General features: G+C 41.8%; 2 protein-coding genes and 2 long non-coding RNA genes across 9 annotated transcripts in view; 3 read left to right on the forward strand and 1 right to left on the reverse strand.

Moving 5' to 3' along the window:
- The window catches only part of LOC310722873, a 63,003-nt gene extending 58,622 nt beyond the window's left edge, over positions 1-4,381 (forward strand). The window contains exon 3 of the long non-coding RNA XR_014532522.1: positions 4,284-4,381. This is a non-coding gene — a long non-coding RNA (uncharacterized lncRNA). The remainder of the gene's footprint in view (positions 1-4,283) is intronic.
- A 374-nt stretch (positions 4,382-4,755) lies between these two features.
- Positions 4,756-5,428, forward strand: LOC310722474. Its single transcript, XR_014532386.1, has 3 exons — positions 4,756-4,869; positions 5,152-5,223; positions 5,324-5,428. It is a non-coding gene; the product is annotated as an uncharacterized lncRNA (long non-coding RNA).
- Positions 5,429-7,823: 2,395 nt separating this feature from the next.
- aida (axin interactor, dorsalization associated) lies at positions 7,824-12,365 on the reverse strand. Its single transcript, XM_083535647.1, has 10 exons — positions 11,917-12,365; positions 10,795-10,861; positions 10,657-10,710; positions 10,266-10,320; positions 10,057-10,120; positions 9,853-9,956; positions 9,056-9,178; positions 8,743-8,865; positions 8,477-8,594; positions 7,824-8,167 (listed from the first exon to the last, which is right to left on the reverse strand). The coding sequence occupies exons 1-10, from the start codon at positions 12,021-12,023 to the stop codon at positions 8,071-8,073; spliced, it is 912 nt and encodes a 303-aa protein (XP_083391773.1). The 5' UTR covers positions 12,024-12,365; the 3' UTR covers positions 7,824-8,070.
- A 568-nt stretch (positions 12,366-12,933) lies between these two features.
- Positions 12,934-20,157, forward strand: brox (BRO1 domain and CAAX motif containing; the record flags this gene model as incomplete). Of its 6 annotated transcripts, none has more annotated exons than XM_083535640.1 (13): positions 12,934-13,155; positions 14,407-14,533; positions 14,619-14,725; positions 15,206-15,302; positions 15,383-15,478; positions 15,647-15,719; positions 15,796-15,901; positions 17,035-17,124; positions 17,378-17,463; positions 17,588-17,669; positions 17,812-17,962; positions 18,733-18,892; positions 18,975-20,157. In XM_083535640.1, the coding sequence occupies exons 2-13, from the start codon at positions 14,433-14,435 to the stop codon at positions 19,065-19,067; spliced, it is 1,242 nt and encodes a 413-aa protein (XP_083391766.1). In that variant the 5' UTR covers positions 12,934-13,155; positions 14,407-14,432. The 6 variants fall into 6 exon arrangements, with proteins under 6 accessions (XP_083391766.1, XP_083391768.1, XP_083391770.1 ...); XM_083535642.1 differs by having other exon boundaries at positions 12,987-13,127; XM_083535639.1 differs by having other exon boundaries at positions 13,001-13,155; positions 14,412-14,533.
- Positions 20,158-20,886: the final 729 nt, after the last annotated feature.

Consider the following 20,886-nt stretch of genomic DNA (forward strand, 5'->3'; position numbering starts at 1 on the left):
AAATATCTTGAACTCTTCTTTCAGTATAACGGAACCCGTTTGTTATTGTTGACTTTCTTGAAATAGTCTATAAAAGAGGTGTTTTTTTGCAGCAGTGGCGTCATAATGATGGTATTAATAAGTGGATTGATTCAGGTAGGAATCATAACTAATTGTGTGTGTATATTTATAAAGAACACACATACATTTAATTACTAGTGCTTAATTTAGAACATCGGCGCCTGTTCGACGTTCGTGTTTTTTCGGCGCGCCTCGTTCGACGGAGCTGGACAGCAGTAATAAACAACCCAGTAATAGGAAACGTGCCACATGAAGCGTTTGGAGACCCTTCAGATTTAGAACCAGGCGTGTGAGAGAGTGAAGCTTTTCAGCTATTTTTTGTACTTCTAGTCTAAAGAGGGGGGCATGTACACTAAACAGCCAAAAGTTTGTGGACACCCAAGAATAAAAAAATCCCATTCCACACTGAGCTCCAATTTTCCCTCATAGTAATTTCCACTGTTCTGGGAAGATGTTCCACTCATTTTTGTGGAAATTTGTGAGATTTCGGTCATCCATGCCAAGCACGTGTTTATTCAGCCTAAATACTTAAGGCTGAAGTTGGCACACCCTGGGGAAGATGCAGCGCCAAAAGGGTGGACTGTCATCCTATACTCCTAAAGTTCAGTTTCCAACTGTCCGTCTTTCCACCAGAGAAATCTCAAGTAATTGCGACCTTCAGGAGAGACGTAGAACTGGTGGAACATCCTTTCAATGTCACAGCTACTGCTTCCCTTCTAAAGCGACACAGGACTCCCACAAGTGAGTTGATAAGGTCTGGACCCGTCAGTAGGGCTATAATACTATCTGTTAGCCTTTAACCTTTTCTTCAGATGTTGCAGCCGAACAGTGGCAAGCCTTTTATTGTTCGGAAGTGAAGGTGGACTACTGCCTATGAAAGGAAGTGGCATCTCATAATGTTCGTTCTCCTTCTGTCTTATTTTGTCACTTAGGAGTTGTTTGAAACAGATGTCCTCTTGGGATGCATACCTTTCCTCATTACTCCTGTCATTGAAATCTGATTCCAAGATCTTCAGCACATCAGCAGCAGCTGACACAGGTATCTCTTTCATCTGTCTTCCCTGTCTATCTACGAGAGGGTTAACTGTTCCTATAATGCTCCAGCCTAGTGCAATTCTTTAAGCAAAGGGCTCGGTTTTACGACCTATGATGACCTCTAAGGGAGCTAGTGCTGATGAACAGTCATAGACAATTAACAATCCTTCATCGCAGTCTTGCAACGGGGGTAACTTATTTTGTAGGTGTCTATTGGTGGGGATATGAGACCTATCTACTGGAATAAAATCTCGTGTATAAGCTCGCTGCAGTTTGACACGTGCATTGGTGTTCAATCCCCGAACTTGTAAACCACTAACAGTTTTACTTGCTATCACTGAGTTGACAGCTGTCATAGTACTGAGCTTGAGATGTACTGACTGCATGTTCACATTTAGTTCTGAGGCTTCCAAGATGAAGGTTGAATCACTTTGGGTGTCGAGAAGAGCATATGTGAGAATTTCTTTCTGAGGTTCCGATGTTGATGACACAAAAACATGGACAATGCTAGAGGTGGCAGAAACGTTCCGCGTCATAACCTTGTGGGTTTCTTCACTTGCACCATGTCCTGAAGTTGTGGGATTTTTACTTGCAGTTTGCTCAGGTTTTATGTTTCTCTCTATGTGTAGACAGGTTGAATGACGTTTACCACGTGTGCTGCAGGTGTGGCGCCTTTTATACTCTTTGGTTATGTGTCCCTTTCTTAGGCATCCAAAACAAAGATGATGCTCATAAATGAAGGCCTTTTTCTCATCTGAGGTGTCACATCTTGCAACACCATGTGTTTTATCTTTACAACTTAAGCAAGGTGGCTTTAGCTTTTCAAGTGACGCTGGAGTAGGATTTTTTACGTGAGTGCTTGTGTTAAGTGCTTTGGCTCTCTTTGGCACCCTCTTATATGTGGGTTTGGTGTTAATTAGGAAAGGAGAGGCTACTGAATTACATACTATTCCAGCTTCCTTTTCCATGAACTTTGTGAAGTCTGCAAAACTTGGATATTCACCAAAATGATCTAATTTATCCACGACTATACGACTCATATCTGGCAGTTTCTTAAGGAGCTTGTGATTTTCTTCGCAGTCATTCAAAATCGCCAATCCTTTGACATAAGCTATAGCTGCAGCACATCCCTGAAGGACATCAGCGAACTCTCTCAGGGCAATCAGGTCATTTGCTGCTATCTTTGGCCACTTCCCGAGTTTTTATTGTAACTTCCATACTGATCTTCAAGAACTGTCCAAGCACTCCTGTATGCTGCTTCCGAGTTTTGGTAGAAGAATCCCTCTACTGCTTTGCGTGCTTCACCTGCAAGATAACTCTTAAGATAGAGCAATTTTTCATTAGCAGGGAGTGCCTTATGGCCAATGAGGGCATTAAAGGATGTCTTCCAATCCATAAACCCTAAAGGATCGCCAGAGAATTTTGTTGGCTCTGGGACTGGTAATCGGCTCAGAGTGAATCTCTTCCTGGGACGCATAAATGGTGATGCAGGACGTGGCAGGAATGGTATAGCTTGTGGGTCTAACGAGAATTAAAGAAAGAAAAATACACATAATGTAAACAAATGACATGCACATTAAAAATCATAAACTTAACAGAGTGATGAGCTAAAGGCTATCATAGCCAGATTCACATTAAAACAAAAACATACCTCGTTCCGCTTTACCAAGGGTGCAAAACATTACAAACTCTGCTAAACTCCGACAATCCAGTACCAGTGTTCAAAATAAAGACTTTCAAAAAAATGGAATCCACGCTATTTCTCAGAACGCATGCAGAGACAAAAACCAACAGCTAAACAAAAAGGGCACATGCTGTGAACATGCGCATCATAGAAAAATTCCTCAGCTCAATCTCATCCCGAACACAGGTTCCCCCTACACACACACACACACACACACACACACACACACACACACACACACACACACGAACCCTGCACATGAACAACGGTTGGAACAAACGAAAACCCAAGGCCACTTACACTCTACAGACAAAAGTATTTGGACACCTGACTGTTCCAGCCGTATGTGCTGCTTCTCCACAAACTCTAGTGGAACATCATCTCAGAAGAGTAGAGATTAATAGATCATGTGTAATCATATGGTCAGGTGTCCACATAGTTTTGCCCCTAAAGTGTTCCAAGGTCACGTGATGTTCTTTTTGATCTCATTAACTCTTTTTTTTTTAATTCCTTTTTCTTTTCCTTCTTCTGCCGATTCAGGATTGTGAAGTTAAACGACAGAATGTCTGATCTGGAGCGCTCGCTGTGCAGGTCCGGTCCTCCAGAGCGCCACATGCCTCCTTTACAGAGAGGTGACCTGTTTTTTGGGGATTTTTTTGACCCAATCACTATTCCAGGAATTTTCCAGACTGGACACTTTCCACAGTGAATGCAATTGACGTATATTTACTCTGTCTAACTTTTTTTTTCTTCTTCTCCAGTGCATGGGCCACACCTGAGAGACTTCCCATCCATGGGTCCACATCCAGCACCTCACGCCATACACAAGTTCACACCCAACTTTCCCAGACCTCAAGACTCTGCTTTCCCACTCTGGCCCTTCCCTCCCGGGACTTTACCACCCCCTGGCACTGTGCTTCCACCTGCACATGGACCCTACGGACCGGCTCCTCCTACACCACCGCAACCCAGGGGTGGCCAAGACACGCCTCACGCTCCTCCTGAGCAGCAGAGGGCTCCACATGATACTCCTCTTACACCACCACAACCCAGGGGTGGCCAAGACACGCCTCACGCTCCTCCTGAGCAGCAGAGGGCTCCACATGATACTCCTCTTACACCACCACAACCCAGGGGTGGCCAAGATATGCCTCACACTCCTCCTGAGCACTAGAGGGCTCCACATGATGCTCCTCCACCTTCAGGAACACAATCCTGAACCCACAAAGCTCTTTGTGCACATTACTAGACTTTTTATTATGGACGCTGCAGAAGAAAACGTATTAAAGTTTTGTTTCGGATTGATTGGGTCACGTGACTTGTTTATTTTTAGTCAATTTGAAAAGACGTATTTTACTGTATCGCTATAACATTCGTAAAACAGACAATTTTTTTTCTGTAGGTCAGATTTTATTTATATTTTTCTTTTAATTTAATCGATATAAAATACATATAAGTTTTTTTTATCACTAATCGATCGCTTCCTTTGTCCTAATGGATCCAGATCAAACAACACGAGGAAAAGCTGAGCAATTCTGAAGAATCCCGAAGTTCTCAGCAGGAGGAGTTTCTCAAACTCAAGGCAAGTGTCCGAAAACTAAATTCTCGACGAGAATCACGATTGCTGTAAAACAATACGGTATCGTTCTACGTTCTACTTAGTTTGTCTATGCCCAGAGATCCATCTGGGATAAAACTGATTGAGAAGGATTTAAGGAATATTCCGACCAAATTTGAGCTTTGACGCTCTAGCGCCACCTTTAGGCTTAATTTGGAAAGATGGCCTATGAAGGCATCTCTGGGATTTTTATCTGAAGAGTTTTATTCATTGCTCCTCCTACAAATTGTATTTAACTATCACCAAATTTGCCAGTAAACATGACAAAAAAAAAACTCATCTCAACAACCCGTTGATATTAAATGATGCCTTTTTCTCCTGTAAAGATTTAAAGCTACGTTTTTTGCTTTGTGTCTTTAAGAACAATAACCGAGATCTGAACGAGCAGAAGGAGGAGCTGAGCTCGAATTTTGCTCGTCTGTACGAGAAAATCGCAAACGCTGAGAAAGAGAACAAAACTTTGAAAAAGAAGGTGAACTTTCTGCCCTGCAACACTTTTAGATTTATTTATTTATATTTATATTAGTGGTGTAACGGTACACAAAATTCACGGTTAGATTTTTGCACAATTTCTGTAAATTTTGGGGGAAGAAAAGCAAAACCTAAAATTCCTTTTTTTTTTTTTTTTTTTTTTTAAGTTTGCATTTTTTATTATTTTTTTTATATAAATAAAATATATAATATATTATTTTTTACTTTTTTCCAAATAATTGTGACGCTGAAGTCATTTTTCTTGTTTTCTTTTGTTCTTTAGATATCTACGATGCACGAACAAGTTCAGAAGTATCAGGAGACCCTCAAAAAGTACGATGAAGGTCGCTCAAAGGTGAACAGTATTTATTTATATATTCAAATTAATAAAAATAAAAAATTTAAAACGTGTATTTTTGTAAGTACAAATTTCAAGCACTGAATAATCCGTGTAGGTCCAGGTGCTCATGGACGAAGAGAAGCTCCGAGAAGATGCCCTCAAAGCCCATGTGCTCTCATTCGAAAAGGACAATTGCGCCCTGAAGGAGCAGAAGAAATCCGTACCCAGCCTGATGCACTATCATGTGTTGTAGGGATTGGGGCGGGGCGAGTGCAGAAATAACGAACATGTCTGACATTTTGGTTCTCTGTGCTGCTACAATAATCGATATTAAAACATGGTGTCAGAAGTGAACTAAAAATACATTTAAAAAAAAGGAAGTTCTCAAGCCACCTGCGGGACCTGATCTGTCAAATGGTAATCTGTCGGAGAACAGAAGAAGATTTCAGCAGAGATTTTAACTGTATTTGTTTGCAGCAGGAGGCGCTAGCAAGCCAGCTAAGGTACAGTCCTCTCTTTTGCACCACGTGGCCAGCGAGGAAGCGCTAGAAGTGTACAATACATTTCCGTTCGATGATGCCGAATACCAGCATAAACTGGACATAATAATGGAGAAATTTGAGGACTACTGTAACCCTAAGAAGAATATAACTTACGAGAGTGTGAGACGCGCACCACGCTCGTAACCTCCTCGGTTTCCATGGTAATTCTATTTACTTTAGTTTTCACAGCACCATCACTGATTTTCTTGGGAGACATTTTTCAAGATTTCTAGTGAAATAAAAATATAAAACTAAAAACAGTTACTGTGGATTCCTGTAAATTCCCTGGTAACTTGGAATATTTTCAAAATTCCCCCAGATGAAGTTTCCGGAAATTTACTGCACATTTTCCGCCCCTTTGCAACCCCGTAGTTATAACAGTCGTCTGTCGATTCGATTATAACCGGAGAAATCTCTCTTTTCCAGGTAAACAAGTCCCAGCCACAGGGGTCGTTCCTCCCATCTCCGATCAGAGATTCTCCCGTCGCAGGTTCAAATACTCTTCCGAAGGCATCTGGACCGCCACAGATGGGCGGGCCACTTCCTCTGACAATGCCACCTTCGAACGGCCATTACCAACCAGTGCATGGGCCACCTCTGAGAGACTTCCCATCCATGGGTCCACATCCAGCACCTCACGCCATACACGAGTTCCCACCCAACTTTCCCAGACCTCAAGACTCTCCTTTCCCCACCTCGGCCCTTTCCTTCCCTCCCGGGACTTTACCACCCCCTGGCACTGTGCTTCCACCTGATTTAGATGAATATTTTTTTCCGAAACAATCTCTGAGGTGGTTGCAATGTGAACGAAACAAAACGCTCTAATCCTAAATCTAACCCTAATCACATTAAATCTCGGGTGTTTTATAATGAATTTCTTGTTCTTGCTAAAAGAACGATTTGCTGTCATATTGACAAGGTCCCTGTGCATTTCCCTTCATTTGTGTACAATAAAATGATGTATTAAACGAAAGCGATCGCTCTGGGCGTCCGTTTCATATCCGCAAATGTCGTCCACATGTCCTGTTAGAAGAACCTCCACTCTTTTGGGAAGATGTTCCATCTGCTAAATGCCGCAAATGTAAATGTTCCACTAGATTCCGGAGGTTATAAATCGGTGTTTATTTAGCCACAAGGGGGTGTTAGTGGTTTCAAAACGTTTCGCTCTGTTTACAAGAAAGTACTTTATCTACGTTTCCCCATTAAAATCATCCCCTTGCACGGCAATACAGCGCTCCCTACAGGCCTTCTTTTCAAGTACCTTCTGCGATTCGCGATGTCTCATCTTCGTGGACGAAGTCCGGAGGAGCCAAATCTGGCGAGTAAGATGGGTGTGGAAGTGGGATCATGACATTTCCAGGCGAGAAAAGATGACTCGGCACACTGACTTATGAAAGTCGGTGCTCCTTGTGACTGTGTGTGCAGCCTCGTGCTGCCATCTGGTGGTGTGTTAAAAAACTTTTGATACAGCCTCCTATTTGTAAGTGAGGTGGCCTTGGGTGCCGTTCAGAACCATGTATCTGAAATCATCTCAAAAAAGGCCCATCAGTGGTAGCTTGGTTGCTGGTGGGATTTGAACTCACACCCTTTCAAGCACCTTAACCATTGGTTATAACTTCTCAAAAAGTCTCGTAGTTCTCACCTAAACAGCTGCGAATCCCTACAAACCTCTCTGGACCTGGTGTTGCACCGATCCGCTCTGCGTGGAAGAGACCTCAGGAAGACTTTTCACTAATAAGTGCTTTCATACGCATGGAGTGAAAACGAATCTCTTTAAGTCATGGGATGGAAAGAAGCAACGTTTGCTAAAGGAATGATCAGACGTGTTTTGCTTTAGAAGGTCGTGAGGCAGCCAGCGAACCTGGAACCATCTCGCAGGTAGAACATTTCGTGTGACATCCCCTTTGATTTTCTGAATGAAAAGTAAGGTTCTGGTAAATTTCCACAAAAAAAACATCTGGGGAATTTGTGGAAATATTACAAGTTGGAAACTTACCAGGAATTAATGGAAATTGACGGGAATTAATTCTAAATGTGGGGAAATTTATATAAACTATCAAATACATACAGACATTTTTGATTGGTCAGTAGAATTTTACTTCCATTTCAACATTCAGAAGCAAATAGTGGTAGGAAACAATGGACACACACACACACACAGGACAGAGAAAAGCAAGTGTCAGGGTCTGAAGCCCTAATGTTCCTCTTTTCTTGATGGATGCCTTGAAGATATCTTCTGAACTTCTGAAGTCTTTATTAATGTTACGTTCTTACAAAAAAAGAGTAAAAGTGCTGCTTCTTTTTGTATCTTTTTCGCTGCTCAGTCTTTGTGTAGGGTTTGATGGAGATGAAGGTAGAGAGGCTTCTTGGTGAGAAGATTGAGTTTCTTCCTCTTGAAATCGGTCGGCTTCTTGTACCTGAGATCACACACACACACACACACACGTGTTAGACATCTTATACACTCGACTGTCCTTGTATGTGAAAATTTGTGGACACCTGCCCATTAGACTGCTACGTGCTTATAATGAGCTCCAGTCTTCCGAGAAGAGGTTTTAGTGATGATATTTATATCGGCCACAAGGTGGCGTTAACGAGGTGTGAAATTTAGTATTTATTATCTGGAGTATTTTTATGCCCCGGTTCCTGCTACGTGATCGGTCGCTAAGGTGTTCGTAATAAAGTGCACAACGAGGGTGTGGAAATCTCTTTACTGAGATACTCACAGCTCAATCACGATAGGGCCAGGTTTGATTTCATCCATCTCCATGAAGGCGAAACACTTGGTGCTGGTGAACTTCTTCTTCGGCTTGTAGTGTTTAAATTCGAAGAAAATGGCAGCGCCTGCGGAAACAGTACCTTATTCAATGAGTTCCACTGGATTTTGGGAGTCGGTGTCCGAATACTTCCGTATTATTTAAAAAAAACAAATAAATCCCATGCATTATTTTTAACATTTTATTGAACAATTAAAAAATATATATTTATTGACCTTTTGGTAGCTTCTCGAGATGTTTCTGAATTTCCACGTCGACGTCGAAATGAATGTACGTGTCCTCTTTACGTGTCGACACTGGTGTGTCCTGAACAGGGTTCAAATCCACTCCGTCCAAGTCTGTTAAAAAAAAAAAAAAAAAAAAAAAAAGGAAACATGCATCCCAGGGTCGGTCTGAATGCTGGATTCTGATTGGTTGAAAGTTCAGGCGGTGCTCATGGTATAAAATGATCGTCTGAACGCTTCCCCTCCACGCCGTGTATCTCGCAGTAATAAACACTAATGATTCAGAGGAAGTTTGTGGTCGTACCTTGGACGCTGATGGTCACGTACGGCTCGATGCACTGCCCTGCGTCTTTTAATCCGATCTTCTCGATTCTCAGAGTGAGCAGCGTCAGGCCCGGCTCTGAGGGAAGACGCGGTAATAACGTACCTGTGAAGGACAACACGGATATATATAAAAGAGAGAGAGAGAGAGAGAGAGAGAGAGAGAGAGAGAGAGAGAAAGATAGATAGATAGGCAGACAGACAGAGATAAACACAGACAGACAGATATACATACAGAGCTATAGACAGACAGACAGAGATATAGACAGAGAGCTATACACAGATACACAGACAAATAGACAGACAGAGATATACACAGACAGACAGACAGACAGATAGATACAGAGAGACATATAGACAGACAGATATAGATAGATAGATAGATAGATAGATAGATAGATAGATAGATAGATAGATAGATAGATAGATAGATAGATAGATAGATAGATAGATAGATAGATAGAGATAGACAGATATAGACAGACAGATGGAGAGAGATACAGACAGAAAGATATAGATAGATAGGAAGACAGACAGATATACATACAGAGCTATAGACAGACAGACAGAGATATAGACAGACAGATATAGAGAGATACAGACAGACAGAGATACAGACAGACAGACAGAGAGAGATACAGACAGACAGATATAGAGAGATAGACAGACAGAGATACAGACAGACATATCTCGGTAGATTCATAGACAGATAATCACTATAGAAAAAAATGGCTTGAACTGACTGACTGGTCCATCATTGATTAATTCTAGAGTTGTGACCTGGTGTCCTGGTGGGAAAAGACTGGACTGATCCCGTCCCGGTAGCCGTTTCCAGCTCCTCCTCAACATCGAGGTTCTCCTCCTCACCTGGAGCGAAGATCTTCCTAAGAGCACAATCCTGGATTAATATTGTCACTTGCGCTCTCTACCGCTCAGTTTAGGAATAAGTGGAGAAGAAGACTGGGGCACTCGTCTCACGCTTACCTCAAAGGCACTGGTTGGACGTCGAAGGGGAAATCTTTGTTGTAGGTGAGAATATTTTTAATGACTGTTCAAACAAAAAAAAGGAAAAGAGATGTGAGCAGAAAGTGAGTAGAAGGTGGTTTCCTTTCCCCAGCACGTCTCCTCCACCTGATACACCTGAAGCACTGATACTAGGATGTGGATGTTCTTGTATTCATCTTTAGACTCACCTGGTTCCAGCTGCTTCAGGTCCTGCAAAGTAAATTCCTCCTGGGATTGTGTGCTCTGAAGAAATAATGAAAGGAGAAATGGTCCTTCAGAAGCTGGAATACACTCTATGGATAAAAGTGCACTAAGCCAGCTTCATGAAGATCTGCTTCACATGGGTGGGAAGATCTTGAGTGGGCTGCTCTAGATCTCAAACCCTATTGAACACCTTTGGAATGAATTGGAACATCACCCCAAGCTTTCTCACTTTCATCAGTACGTGACTTTAATGAAATCGCACAAAATCTGCACACAATCCAGTGGAACATCTTCCCAGAGGGGTGGAGTTTATTATGGAATAGAAGGTTCAGACAGAAGAGTGTATGTAGGAGTTTGGACAGAACGCTCACCAACCTGTAAGGAGCCACTGCGCATTTCAAGACATGCTGCGATTTTTCCCAGGGTTTTCTAATAATGTAAAAAGAAAAAAGAAATTAAATGGTTTTATGCACATTTTTTTGTCTTGTGTGACACAAATGCAGGAGAAAAGACCTTCTGTTCCTCCGTGAAATCCTGAGAATTTGGTGACTGGACCGCTTTCTGCAGATGCCTCGCAAGTCTGCAATTAAAAAGATTTACATTCGACATCAATCATTCATTAATCATCAATCAGTCAGTGGGAGGAGTGATGGGAAGAAGGAGGAGTTATGGATAGGAGGAGGAGTTATGGGAGGAGTGAGGGGTAGAGTGAGGAGTTATGGGAGGAGTGAGGAATAGAGGGAGGGGTTATGGGAGGAGTGAGGGTGTAGAGGGAGGAGTTAGAGGGTAGGAGGATGAGTGAGGGGAGGAGGAGATGTTATGGGAGGAGTAAGGTGAGGAGGAGGGGTTATGGGGGAAGTAAGGGGGGAGAAGGAGGAGTTATAAATAGGAGGAGGAGTTATGGGAGGAGTGAGGGATAGAGGGAAGAGTTATGGAAGGAGTGAGGGGTAGAGGAAAGAGTTATGGGAGGAGTGAGGGATAGAGGGAGGAGTTATGGGAGGAGTGAGGGGGTAGAGGGAGGAGTTAGAGGGTAGGAGGATGAGTGAGGGGAGGAGGAGAGGTTATGGGAGGAGTAAGATGAGGAGGAGGGGTTATGGGGAAGAAGGAGGAGTTATAAATAGGAGGAGGAGTTATGGGAGGAGTGAGGGATAGAGGAAAGAGTTATGGAAGGATTGGGGGGTAGGAGGAGTAGTTATGGAAGGAGTACAGGGTAGAAGGAGGGGTTATGGGAGGAGTAAGGTGAGGAGGAGGGGTTATGGGGGAAGTAGGGGGAAGAAGGAGGAGTTATAAATAGGAGGAGGAGTGAGGGATAGAGGGAAGAGTTATGGAAGGATTTAGGAGTAGGGGAGAAGTTATGGGAGGGGTGAGGGGGTAGATGGAGGAGTTATGGGAGGAGTGAGTGGGTAGAGGGAGGAGTTATAGGAGGATTTAGGAGTAGGGGAGGGGTTATAGGAGGAGTGAGTGGGTAGAGGGAGGAGTTATGGGAGGATTTAGGAGTAGGGGAGGGGTTATAGGAGAGGAGACACCAAATATTCGGATTGTAGTATAAAAGCACAGGATTTCCGTCATTCAAAACATAAAAGAGATCAAAGTAAATCATTACGCCCCCTGTCGTGTTACTTAAGGGTAACTTACATTTGGTACTCATCAACTGCCTCCACCAGCTGCCCCCACGAATCAAAGTCCGTGCCCTTTTTGAAACTCGCGTGCCATTTCAGGACGGTCTTGGTGACATCGGACATCTTCTACAGCTGCAGGAGCACGGGTCCGATCTCACATCTCAGCAAGTTCCCTCTCTCCCTCTGTCCGGTGTCAGGACTCGCACATGGCCGCATGTCCGGGGGGAACCTCGGGAGAAACCGGCGCTCGCGCTGCACCCGAAACCAAGCCCTTTTCCTGCGCCTGCACCCGATTGCATCCGAACTTACACGAATTCAGTCGAACGTGCGCGAATTTAGCCGAACTAACACGAACACCGCGCTCGGCTTTCTTCGGAACTACTGACGCGCGTTTAACCGGAAGTTGACATGTACACCGGAAGTCCGCGACCTGCAGATACACGTTCAAACATCCTTTTTTCAGTTTTATTCCACCTTTATGTTTATTTGGTAACCATCTACAACACAAACAAACATGATTTATAACAGATTTTACAAAACGCCATTTTTCTCGAGGCTCTTGTCCCAAACCGTATCCTATACAAGCCTAAAAATAAAAGTCCCTAACCACAACCCAAAAAATCCCCTTCTGCCATAATGGCTCAGAGTTTAAACAATAAAAGTTTCAAACAACATCCAAAATCTTATTTCGCTTTTTTTATTACACGTTATTCTGCACCAACTCTTTAAACGTCCCCCTACTCCTTTTTCTTATTTTAAAGCAACATAATTAGCTTATCAGATTTGCCATCTTTTATACTATGGAATATTCTTATAGTATATACTAGAAAAAAGTATAGAAAGTGAATTGTTCATTAATTTTATATATATTTTATATATATATATATATATATATATATATATATATATATATATATATATATATATATATATAAAATTAATGTGGTAAATAAATATAAAAATTCCAATATGGCCGCCATTTTCCCTGTGTTTATTTTATTTTATGCAGCGGGAGTGGCTGCCATCTTGGAATGACGTCACTTCTAACCGCGTTCGCCGGTCGGAATCCCGAGTTTGGAGATCCGATTTTGTTTGGTGTGTTTTTATTCCTATAAAATATCGGAAATTACGAGTTATGACTGTCAGTGATTGTGATGTAAGCAACAAGGAAGCGCTTTGAGTGTTTTTGGATCTTCAGAATTTGTATTTCTTGAGAAAAAGAAGAAGGTCGACAGGTTGAGTAGTTGCTCTTCAGGTGATTTCAGAAGTTTATTTGGTGTTTGGTGGTTTTCATGGTGTTTCAAGGGATGTTTAAATGGCTGAATACGCTGTTTGTGCTGCGTAGCTGCAGGCGTTGGTTCAGTAGTTATAATGTATTTATTTACATAATATTATAAACTGAACCATATTATGTTATATTTAATATAGGCTTGGTAGAGAAAACATAATATTGGAAAATTATTTACAAGATGAATATGTTAGCATTTTTCTGGTTTTAGTGATAAAATCCATTTGGTACTGAATTAATACCAAATTAATACATGATTATTAGTTAGCACTGAATTATTACTGAGTTACTACTGAATTAGTGATTAATTATTACGTGATTACTACAGAATCAAACCTGAATTAGTTGAGTTAGTACTGAATCATTACAGAATTACTACTGAATCATTATTAAATTACTACTGAATTACTACTGAATCATTACTAAAATACTACTGAATCATTATTGAATTACTACTGAATCATTACTGAAATACTACTGAATCATTACTAAATTACTACTGAATCATTATTGAATTACTACTGAATTACTACTGAATCATTACTAAATTACTACTGAATCATTATTGAATTACTACTGAATCATTACTGAAATACTACTGAATTACTACTGAATCATTACTGAAATACTACTGAATCATTACTGAAATACTACTGAATTACTACTGAATCATTACTGAAATACTACTGAATCATTACTAAATTACTACTGAATCATTATTGAATTACTACTGAATTACTACTGAATCATTACTAAATTACTACTGAATCATTATTGAATTACTACTGAATCATTACTGAAATACTACTGAATTACTACTGAATCATTACTGAAATACTACTGCATCATTACTGAATTACTACTGAATCATTACTGAATTACTACTGAATCATTACTGAAATACTACTGCATCATTACTGAATTACTACTGAATCATTACTGAAATACTACTGCATCATTACTGAATTACTACTGAATCATTACTGAATTACTACTGAATCATTACTGAAATACTACTGAATCATTACTGAAATACTACTGAATCATTACTGAATTACTACTGAATCATTACTGAAATACTACTGAATCATTACTGAATTACTACTGAATCATTACTGAATTACTACTGAATCATTAATGAAATACTACTGAATCACTGAATAACTACTGAACTGTGAGTAATAGGTATGAACACCTTGCCATTGTCTCCTTTGTCAGTCCAGGTGTGTAAAGATCTTGACACCATGACACACTGGTTTCACCGGAATCCTCTGAAGGCCACGGCTCCTGTCTCCTTCAACCTGTATGGAGTGGCCTCCAGTCCTGCTGCCAATAAAATCTGCAAGTAAGTTTCCTTCCTGATATGATGCTCCCTGTTTCAGAGTAATGGAACTGTATCCAAAAAGAAAGACGTTGTTTTTGTCACACAGCGATCTGAGGACGACGAGGGCCAGGCTTCTGGACATGTTCACTGATGTGACGTGCACTCCGGAGATCATGAAGAAAGCCAGTGATGAATACTTCTCTCTTTTACAGGGTTTGTAGGTTTTGTTTTTTATTATTTAGTAACAAAAAGTATGTAGCTGATCTTCTGGATATAATAAACTGCTTCACTCTTCCAGGAAGGTTTTCAGTAGCTTTTTGGGGGGTTTCAGTCCAACACTCAGATGTCTTTATGGATGTTTTAATGCTTTTTCATTACTCACTGCTTCTCCCTCTTTTTATCTCTCAATCTCTCACTGCTTCTCCCTCTCTTTATCTTTCAATCTCTCACTGCTTCTCCCTCTCTTTATCTCTCAATCTCTCACTGCTTCTCCCTCTCTTCATCTCTCCATCTCTCACTGCTTCTCCCTCTCTTCATCTCTCACTGCTTCTCCCTCTATTCATCTTTTACTGATTCTCCCTCTCTTTATCTCTCAATCTCTTACTGCTTAATGGTCTTATATATAGTGTGCGTATGAAGGATTGTTGAGTGTGTGTGTGTGTGTGTGTGTGTGTGTGTGTGTTACATGCGCAGGATTCATTGTATCTCTGGACGGCACGACGAAAGAGAACAAGTTGCGTTTCATTCAGAACTTTAAATGGACCGACACTTTACAAGGAAACACACCCAGGTAACGCAACTGACAGAGGAACAGAGAGTGTATAGAAATCATGTCTAGAAATATTACAATCTGTTTCTATTTTATTTTAGTTCTCAGCAGGACGCCGTGTTTGAACTGGTGTCCATCTGCTTTAACGTTGCCATCTGGCACACCAAATTCGCTTCGAGACGCGCCGGAAAGGAAAAGTGGGGACATTTTATTGTTTATTTTTTTTAACCCTTTAACACTCCTTATATGTTCAAAAGTTTGTGGACATCTGAACATATGATTTCTCTGTGAATGTCTCCATTCGCTCTTATAATAAGCTTCACTAAAGTCGGGTGTCCCAATACTTTTGGCGTTGTATTTTCCAGCATCACCGAGGACGAGGCGAAAGACGTTCACAAGAACCTGAAAATTGCGGCTGGAATGTTCAAGTACCTGAAGGTAAAGTTCTCAACAGTTTTTAGTGGAGACTTCATCATCTCCGTCTACCTTTCTAAGAGCTGCGTACGTCTTCCAGGAGGACCAGATTCCTCGCCTCATCACACCAGTGGAGAAAGGCAGAGACATGGAGCCCAGAGTGATCGACACCTACATCATACAGAGTCAAGCAGAAGCTCAAGAAGGTGTGAACATCTCCCACCGCTTCTCCATCTCCCACCGCTTCTCCATCTCCCACCGCTTCTCTATCTCCCACCGCTTCTCCATCTCCCACCGCTTCTCACTGCTTCTCCATCTCCCACCACTTCTCCATCTCCCACCGCTTCTCCATCTCCCACCGCTTCTCACTGCTTCTCCATCTCCCACCACTTCTCCATCTCCCACCGCTTCTCACTGCTTCTCCATCTCCCACCACTTCTCCATCTCCCACCGCTTCTTCATCTCCCACTGCTTCTCCATCTCTCACTGCTTCTCACCAATTCTCCATCTTCCACCGCTTCTCCATCTCCCACCGCTTCTCCATCTCCCACCGCTTCTCCATCTCTTACCGCTTCTCCATCTCCCACCGCTTCGCCATCTCCCACCGCTTCTCCATCTCTCACTGCTTCTCCATCTCCCACCACTTCTCCATCTCCCACCGCTTCTCACTGCTTCTCCATCTCCCACCACTTCTCCATCTCCCACCGCTTCTTCATCTCCCACTGCTTCTCCATCTCTCACTGCTTCTCACCGCTTCTCCATCTCTCACCAATTCTCCATCTTCCACCGCTTCTCCATCTCCCACCGCTTCTCCATCTCCCACCGCTTCTCCATCTCTTACCGCTTCTCCATCTCCCACCGCTTCTCCATCTCTTACCGCTTCTCCATCTCCCACCGCTTCTCCATCTCTTACCGCTTCTCCATCTCCCACCGCTTCTCCATCTTCCACCGCTTCGCCATCTCCCACCGCTTCTCCATCTCCCACCGCTTCTCCATCTCCCACCGCTTCTCCATCTCTCACCGCTTCTCCATCTCCCACCGCTTCTCCATCTCTCACCGCTTCTCCATCTCTCACCGCTTCTCCATCTCCCACCGCTTCGCCATCTCTCACCGCTTCTTCATCTATCACCGCTTCTCCATCTCCCTCTGCTTCTCACCACTTCTCCATCTCTCACAGCTTCTCAATTTCTCACTCCAATTTGTCTGTCTTTCCATCCTTTCTCCCTTCATCTCTCTCTCTCTCTCTCTCTCTCTCTCTCTCTCTCTCTCTCTCTCTCTCTACATCACAGATTGTTATGATGAACACGTTTCCACTATGTCTGTGTGTGTTTGTGTGCAGTGACCATCGCTCGTGCCATCGAGCTGAAGCACAATGCAGGTCTCATTGCAGCTTTGGCGCAGGAGACGGCAAACTACTACCAGAAGGCGGGTAGGTTCGAGTCCCACCCTGATACGCCACCCGAAAACTGATTGGACAAGACATCTGTCATTCAAGACGTATAGGAAGCAGGTGGTTTATAGTAGCACACACAGTGTATGTGTGGAGTGACAGATGTTTCGTCCAATCAGGGGCAAGTGTTCCATTCACAAAGTACACCTACGTTTTCCTCCTGTTTTTTTTACTTTACAACCACAGAATTTGTGTCTAATGTGAATGTATTTATTTATTTCTCTCTCTTTAGATCACACACTGAACACTCTGGACCCCGAGTGCAGCAACAAGTGGAGGAAGTACCTGCAGTTAAAGCAGCACTTCTACATGGCTTATGTAGGCCTTTCTTTCTTTCTTTCTTTCTTTCTTTCTTTCTTTCTTCCTTCAATTCTTTCTTTTGTTCATTCTATTTTTCTTCTTGTTGGAGATAAAGTGTTTGTTTGGTTTGGTTTAAACACAGGCACATTGTTACTATGGACAGACTCTCCTCGCTACTGATAAGTGTGGTGAAGCCATTCGAAGCCTACAGGAAGCTGACAAATGTGAGGATTTACTGCTTTCTTTCTTTCTTTCTTTCTTTCTTTCTTTCTTTCTTTCTTTCTTTCTTTCTTTCTTTCTTTCTTTCTTTCTTGTGGTTTATTTTGATTATTTTGATTAGTAATCCAGTGTTGTTCTTTTTTTGAGGTTATTTGCGTTCAGAGGCTCTGTGTAAAGAATACCGTCAGACTAAAGGCCCCGGCAGCACCGCCAAACCGTCTGAACAGCTTTTCTTCACCAAACTCGGAGGTCTGATTAAAAACACTCTGGAGAAATGCCAGAGAGAAAATGGCTTCATGTGAGTGCAGGAACATCCCCAGGTTCATTTATACACTTTTACTGCCCTCTAGTGGCCAGATATGGGAAATACATCAACTACTGATGTTTCTCCAGAGGAGGAAGTGGACAGTGAATGACCGGGTTTCTTTTCTTTTCTTTTTTACTCTTTCTTTCTTTCTTTCTTTCTTTCTTTCTTTCTTTCTTTCTTTCTTTCTTTCTCTTTTTTTTTTTTTACCTTTTTTTACTTTTTTCTTTGCTTTTCATTTCTTTTTTTACATACTTCCTTTCTTTCTTCTGTTTACCTTTCTTTTTTTCCTTTGCTTTCTTTTCCTTCTTTTTTTCCTTTCTTCGTTTTTTTCTTTTTTTTCTTACTTTCTCTCTTCTTTTTACCTTTTCATCTTTTCTTAATTTCTTTCTACATTTTTTTTACTTTTCTTTGTTTTTCTTTCTTTCTCCTTTTTACCTTTTTTCTTTTCTTACTTCTTTCTGTCTCTTTTTTTGTCTCTTTTTTCCCCTCATTCACCCTTTTCTTTCATTCCTTCCTTCCTCAGCCTACATCTCTGACACTACTGCTCCTCTTCTGAGATCTGTCGCTCTGCACACAGGATGTTTTTTGTTTTTCACCCCACTATGAGAAGAAGTGTGAGGGTGTATGTTTGTGGTCATGAGATTGAAAGATGTTGAAGTTGTAGAAGGTCCCAGAAGATCGGTTTGGGGAAACGTTCAAATACATAGTGGACCTCATTACCAATTCAGAACTTTTACACCATTTGAAATTGTGTTCCACAGATATTTCCATAAAGTCCCAGTAGAAGCACCTGCTCTGGAGCTGAAGGCCAGTTACGGTCTGGCGGAGCCCATTATCTTCGAGCTCCCACCACTGAGCGTCCAGTGCACCCCCGAGGTCTACGCAACGTTCGATCTCACCAGAGGACAGAAAGACGACAAGGTACGACTCCAGATCTGATCTGGTTTTGAAAGACGCAGCCACATTCAAACCCTTGACCAGGTTCTCTAATTTCTCCGACCAGGCGACGACCAAACCCAAGCAGGAGGATGAGATTAAACCTGTGAAGGAACCTGATCTCAAGCCACAGAAGGACACGGGTTGTGTGATCTCCTGAGCATCTCTCAGAGGAGCATCTCAGGATAAGAGAGAAGATCCTGGTTCATGAAGTCTAAACACGATTAATCCAAAGCGGCCGATTGGGTTCGAGCTGTAGGAGATCTGTAACACACAGGTGGTGGGAAAAGTCATGATAACGAAACACACTACCATACGTACTGTATTTCTCCTCCTCCTTCTTCTTCTACTCCTTCTTCTTCTTCTTCTACTCCTTCTTCTTCTAATGATTGTTTTGCAGAAATCATTCATTCACTCCATGAAGTGTTGAAGTGGACGAGTTTAGTTAATAGAACATTTCTCTATGTGTATATTTCTATTAAACCCTGTACTGAGGTGCACTAAAATGCTGAAGGCTCTGCACAAAAGAACACACACACACACACACACACACACACACACACACACACACTCTTGATAACGTATACACACACACACACACTCGCCAAAACCTTATAACACGCACACCATTCATACCATCATTAAATATACACACATTCATCATAACTACATAACACACACACACACGCACATATATATATATATCTCCTTCATAACTAGATACACACACACCATTTATAATTTCATCAAATACACATTTTTCATAACTTCATAACACACACACACACACACACACATCTTCATTAATGTATAACACACACATTCATATATCCTTCATAACACCACACACAAACACACAGCATTCATAAATATATAACACACACACACACACACACACACATATATTCTTCATAACTCTCTCTCTTACACACACACACACACACACACACACACACACACACACACACACGACCTTCATAACTTTATAACACACACACACACACACGGCCTTCATAACTCTATAACACACACACACGCACACACACACACACACACACACACATCCTTCATAACTGTATAACACACACTCGTATTATTTATAACTTAACAACACACACACAGGACCTTCATAACTCTATAACACACACACACACACACACACACTCTCTGCCTTTATAAGCAAAGTATCTGATCTGTAAATGTTTAATGTATTAAAATAAATGAGAAATAAAAGCATGTGATGAACAGTTTATGTGACGAGGGATTTTGGGGACGAGATGAATATTTGAAGCGACGTGTATCAGTCAGCGTTTCTTCACCTTCAGCATGAACCTGAGCTTCGAATAAGGAACCTGGGCTGCTTTTCTAGCATCCATCTGGAAGACCTCACGTAATGTTCCAGCAGATTCGTGTTTAAAAAATACAAACACCCTTTAGGTGTATCATCGAATGCACCTCGATTTGAACGGGATCCAGTCACGTGAGCTGCGTGTCGTGTTTTTTAAAATGCTTTCCACAAGTCCATTGTTTGTCCGGAGTGTTTTTTTTGGGGACCTGTTGTTATAACACAGTCTCGGGTAACTCTAGATCTTGAGTGACCTCTTATAGAGCTCAAACCCCATTTAACAGACCTCCAGGCCTCCTCACCTTCATCAGTACCTGATTGAAATCTCTACAAAGTCTAGACATGATAAAACACACTGATTTATGAAGGTCAGTGCCCTCTGTGACTGTGCGTGCAGCCTTGTGCTGCCATCTCCTGGCATGTTACAAACATTTTTTATACCACCTTGGATGGAGGCTTTATTAATGTTTTGCTTATGGTCTGAAGTTGTCTTAAATGAGATGTTGCTCAGGTCTCCACAATGTTTGCGGCTGTATGCTGTATATTTATTATGGATGGAGGCAGAAATGGTCTTTTATGATTTTTTTATGATGATTTTTTTGCTTATTTCTTTAAAGAATCCATGTGTTTTTGC

The sequence above is a fragment of the Silurus aristotelis genome (genome assembly GCF_946808225.1).
Source record: "Silurus aristotelis genome assembly, chromosome: 29".
Lineage (NCBI taxonomy): Eukaryota > Metazoa > Chordata > Actinopteri > Siluriformes > Siluridae > Silurus > Silurus aristotelis.

What these genes read in the sequence shown, in the direction of transcription:
- aida (XM_083535647.1), bottom strand. Translation starts at nt 12,023, where the DNA reads ATGTCCGATGTCACCAAGACCGTCCTGAAATGGCACGCGAGTTTCAAA. An exon ending in CGTGACCATCAGCGTCCAAG is followed by an intron (nt 8,866 to 9,055) that starts GTACGACCACAA and finishes TTTTTTTAACAG; the next exon opens with ACTTGGACGGAGTGGATTTG. An exon ending in GGCCCTATCGTGATTGAGCT is followed by an intron (nt 8,168 to 8,476) that starts GTGAGTATCTCA and finishes GTGTGATCTCAG; the next exon opens with GTACAAGAAGCCGACCGATT.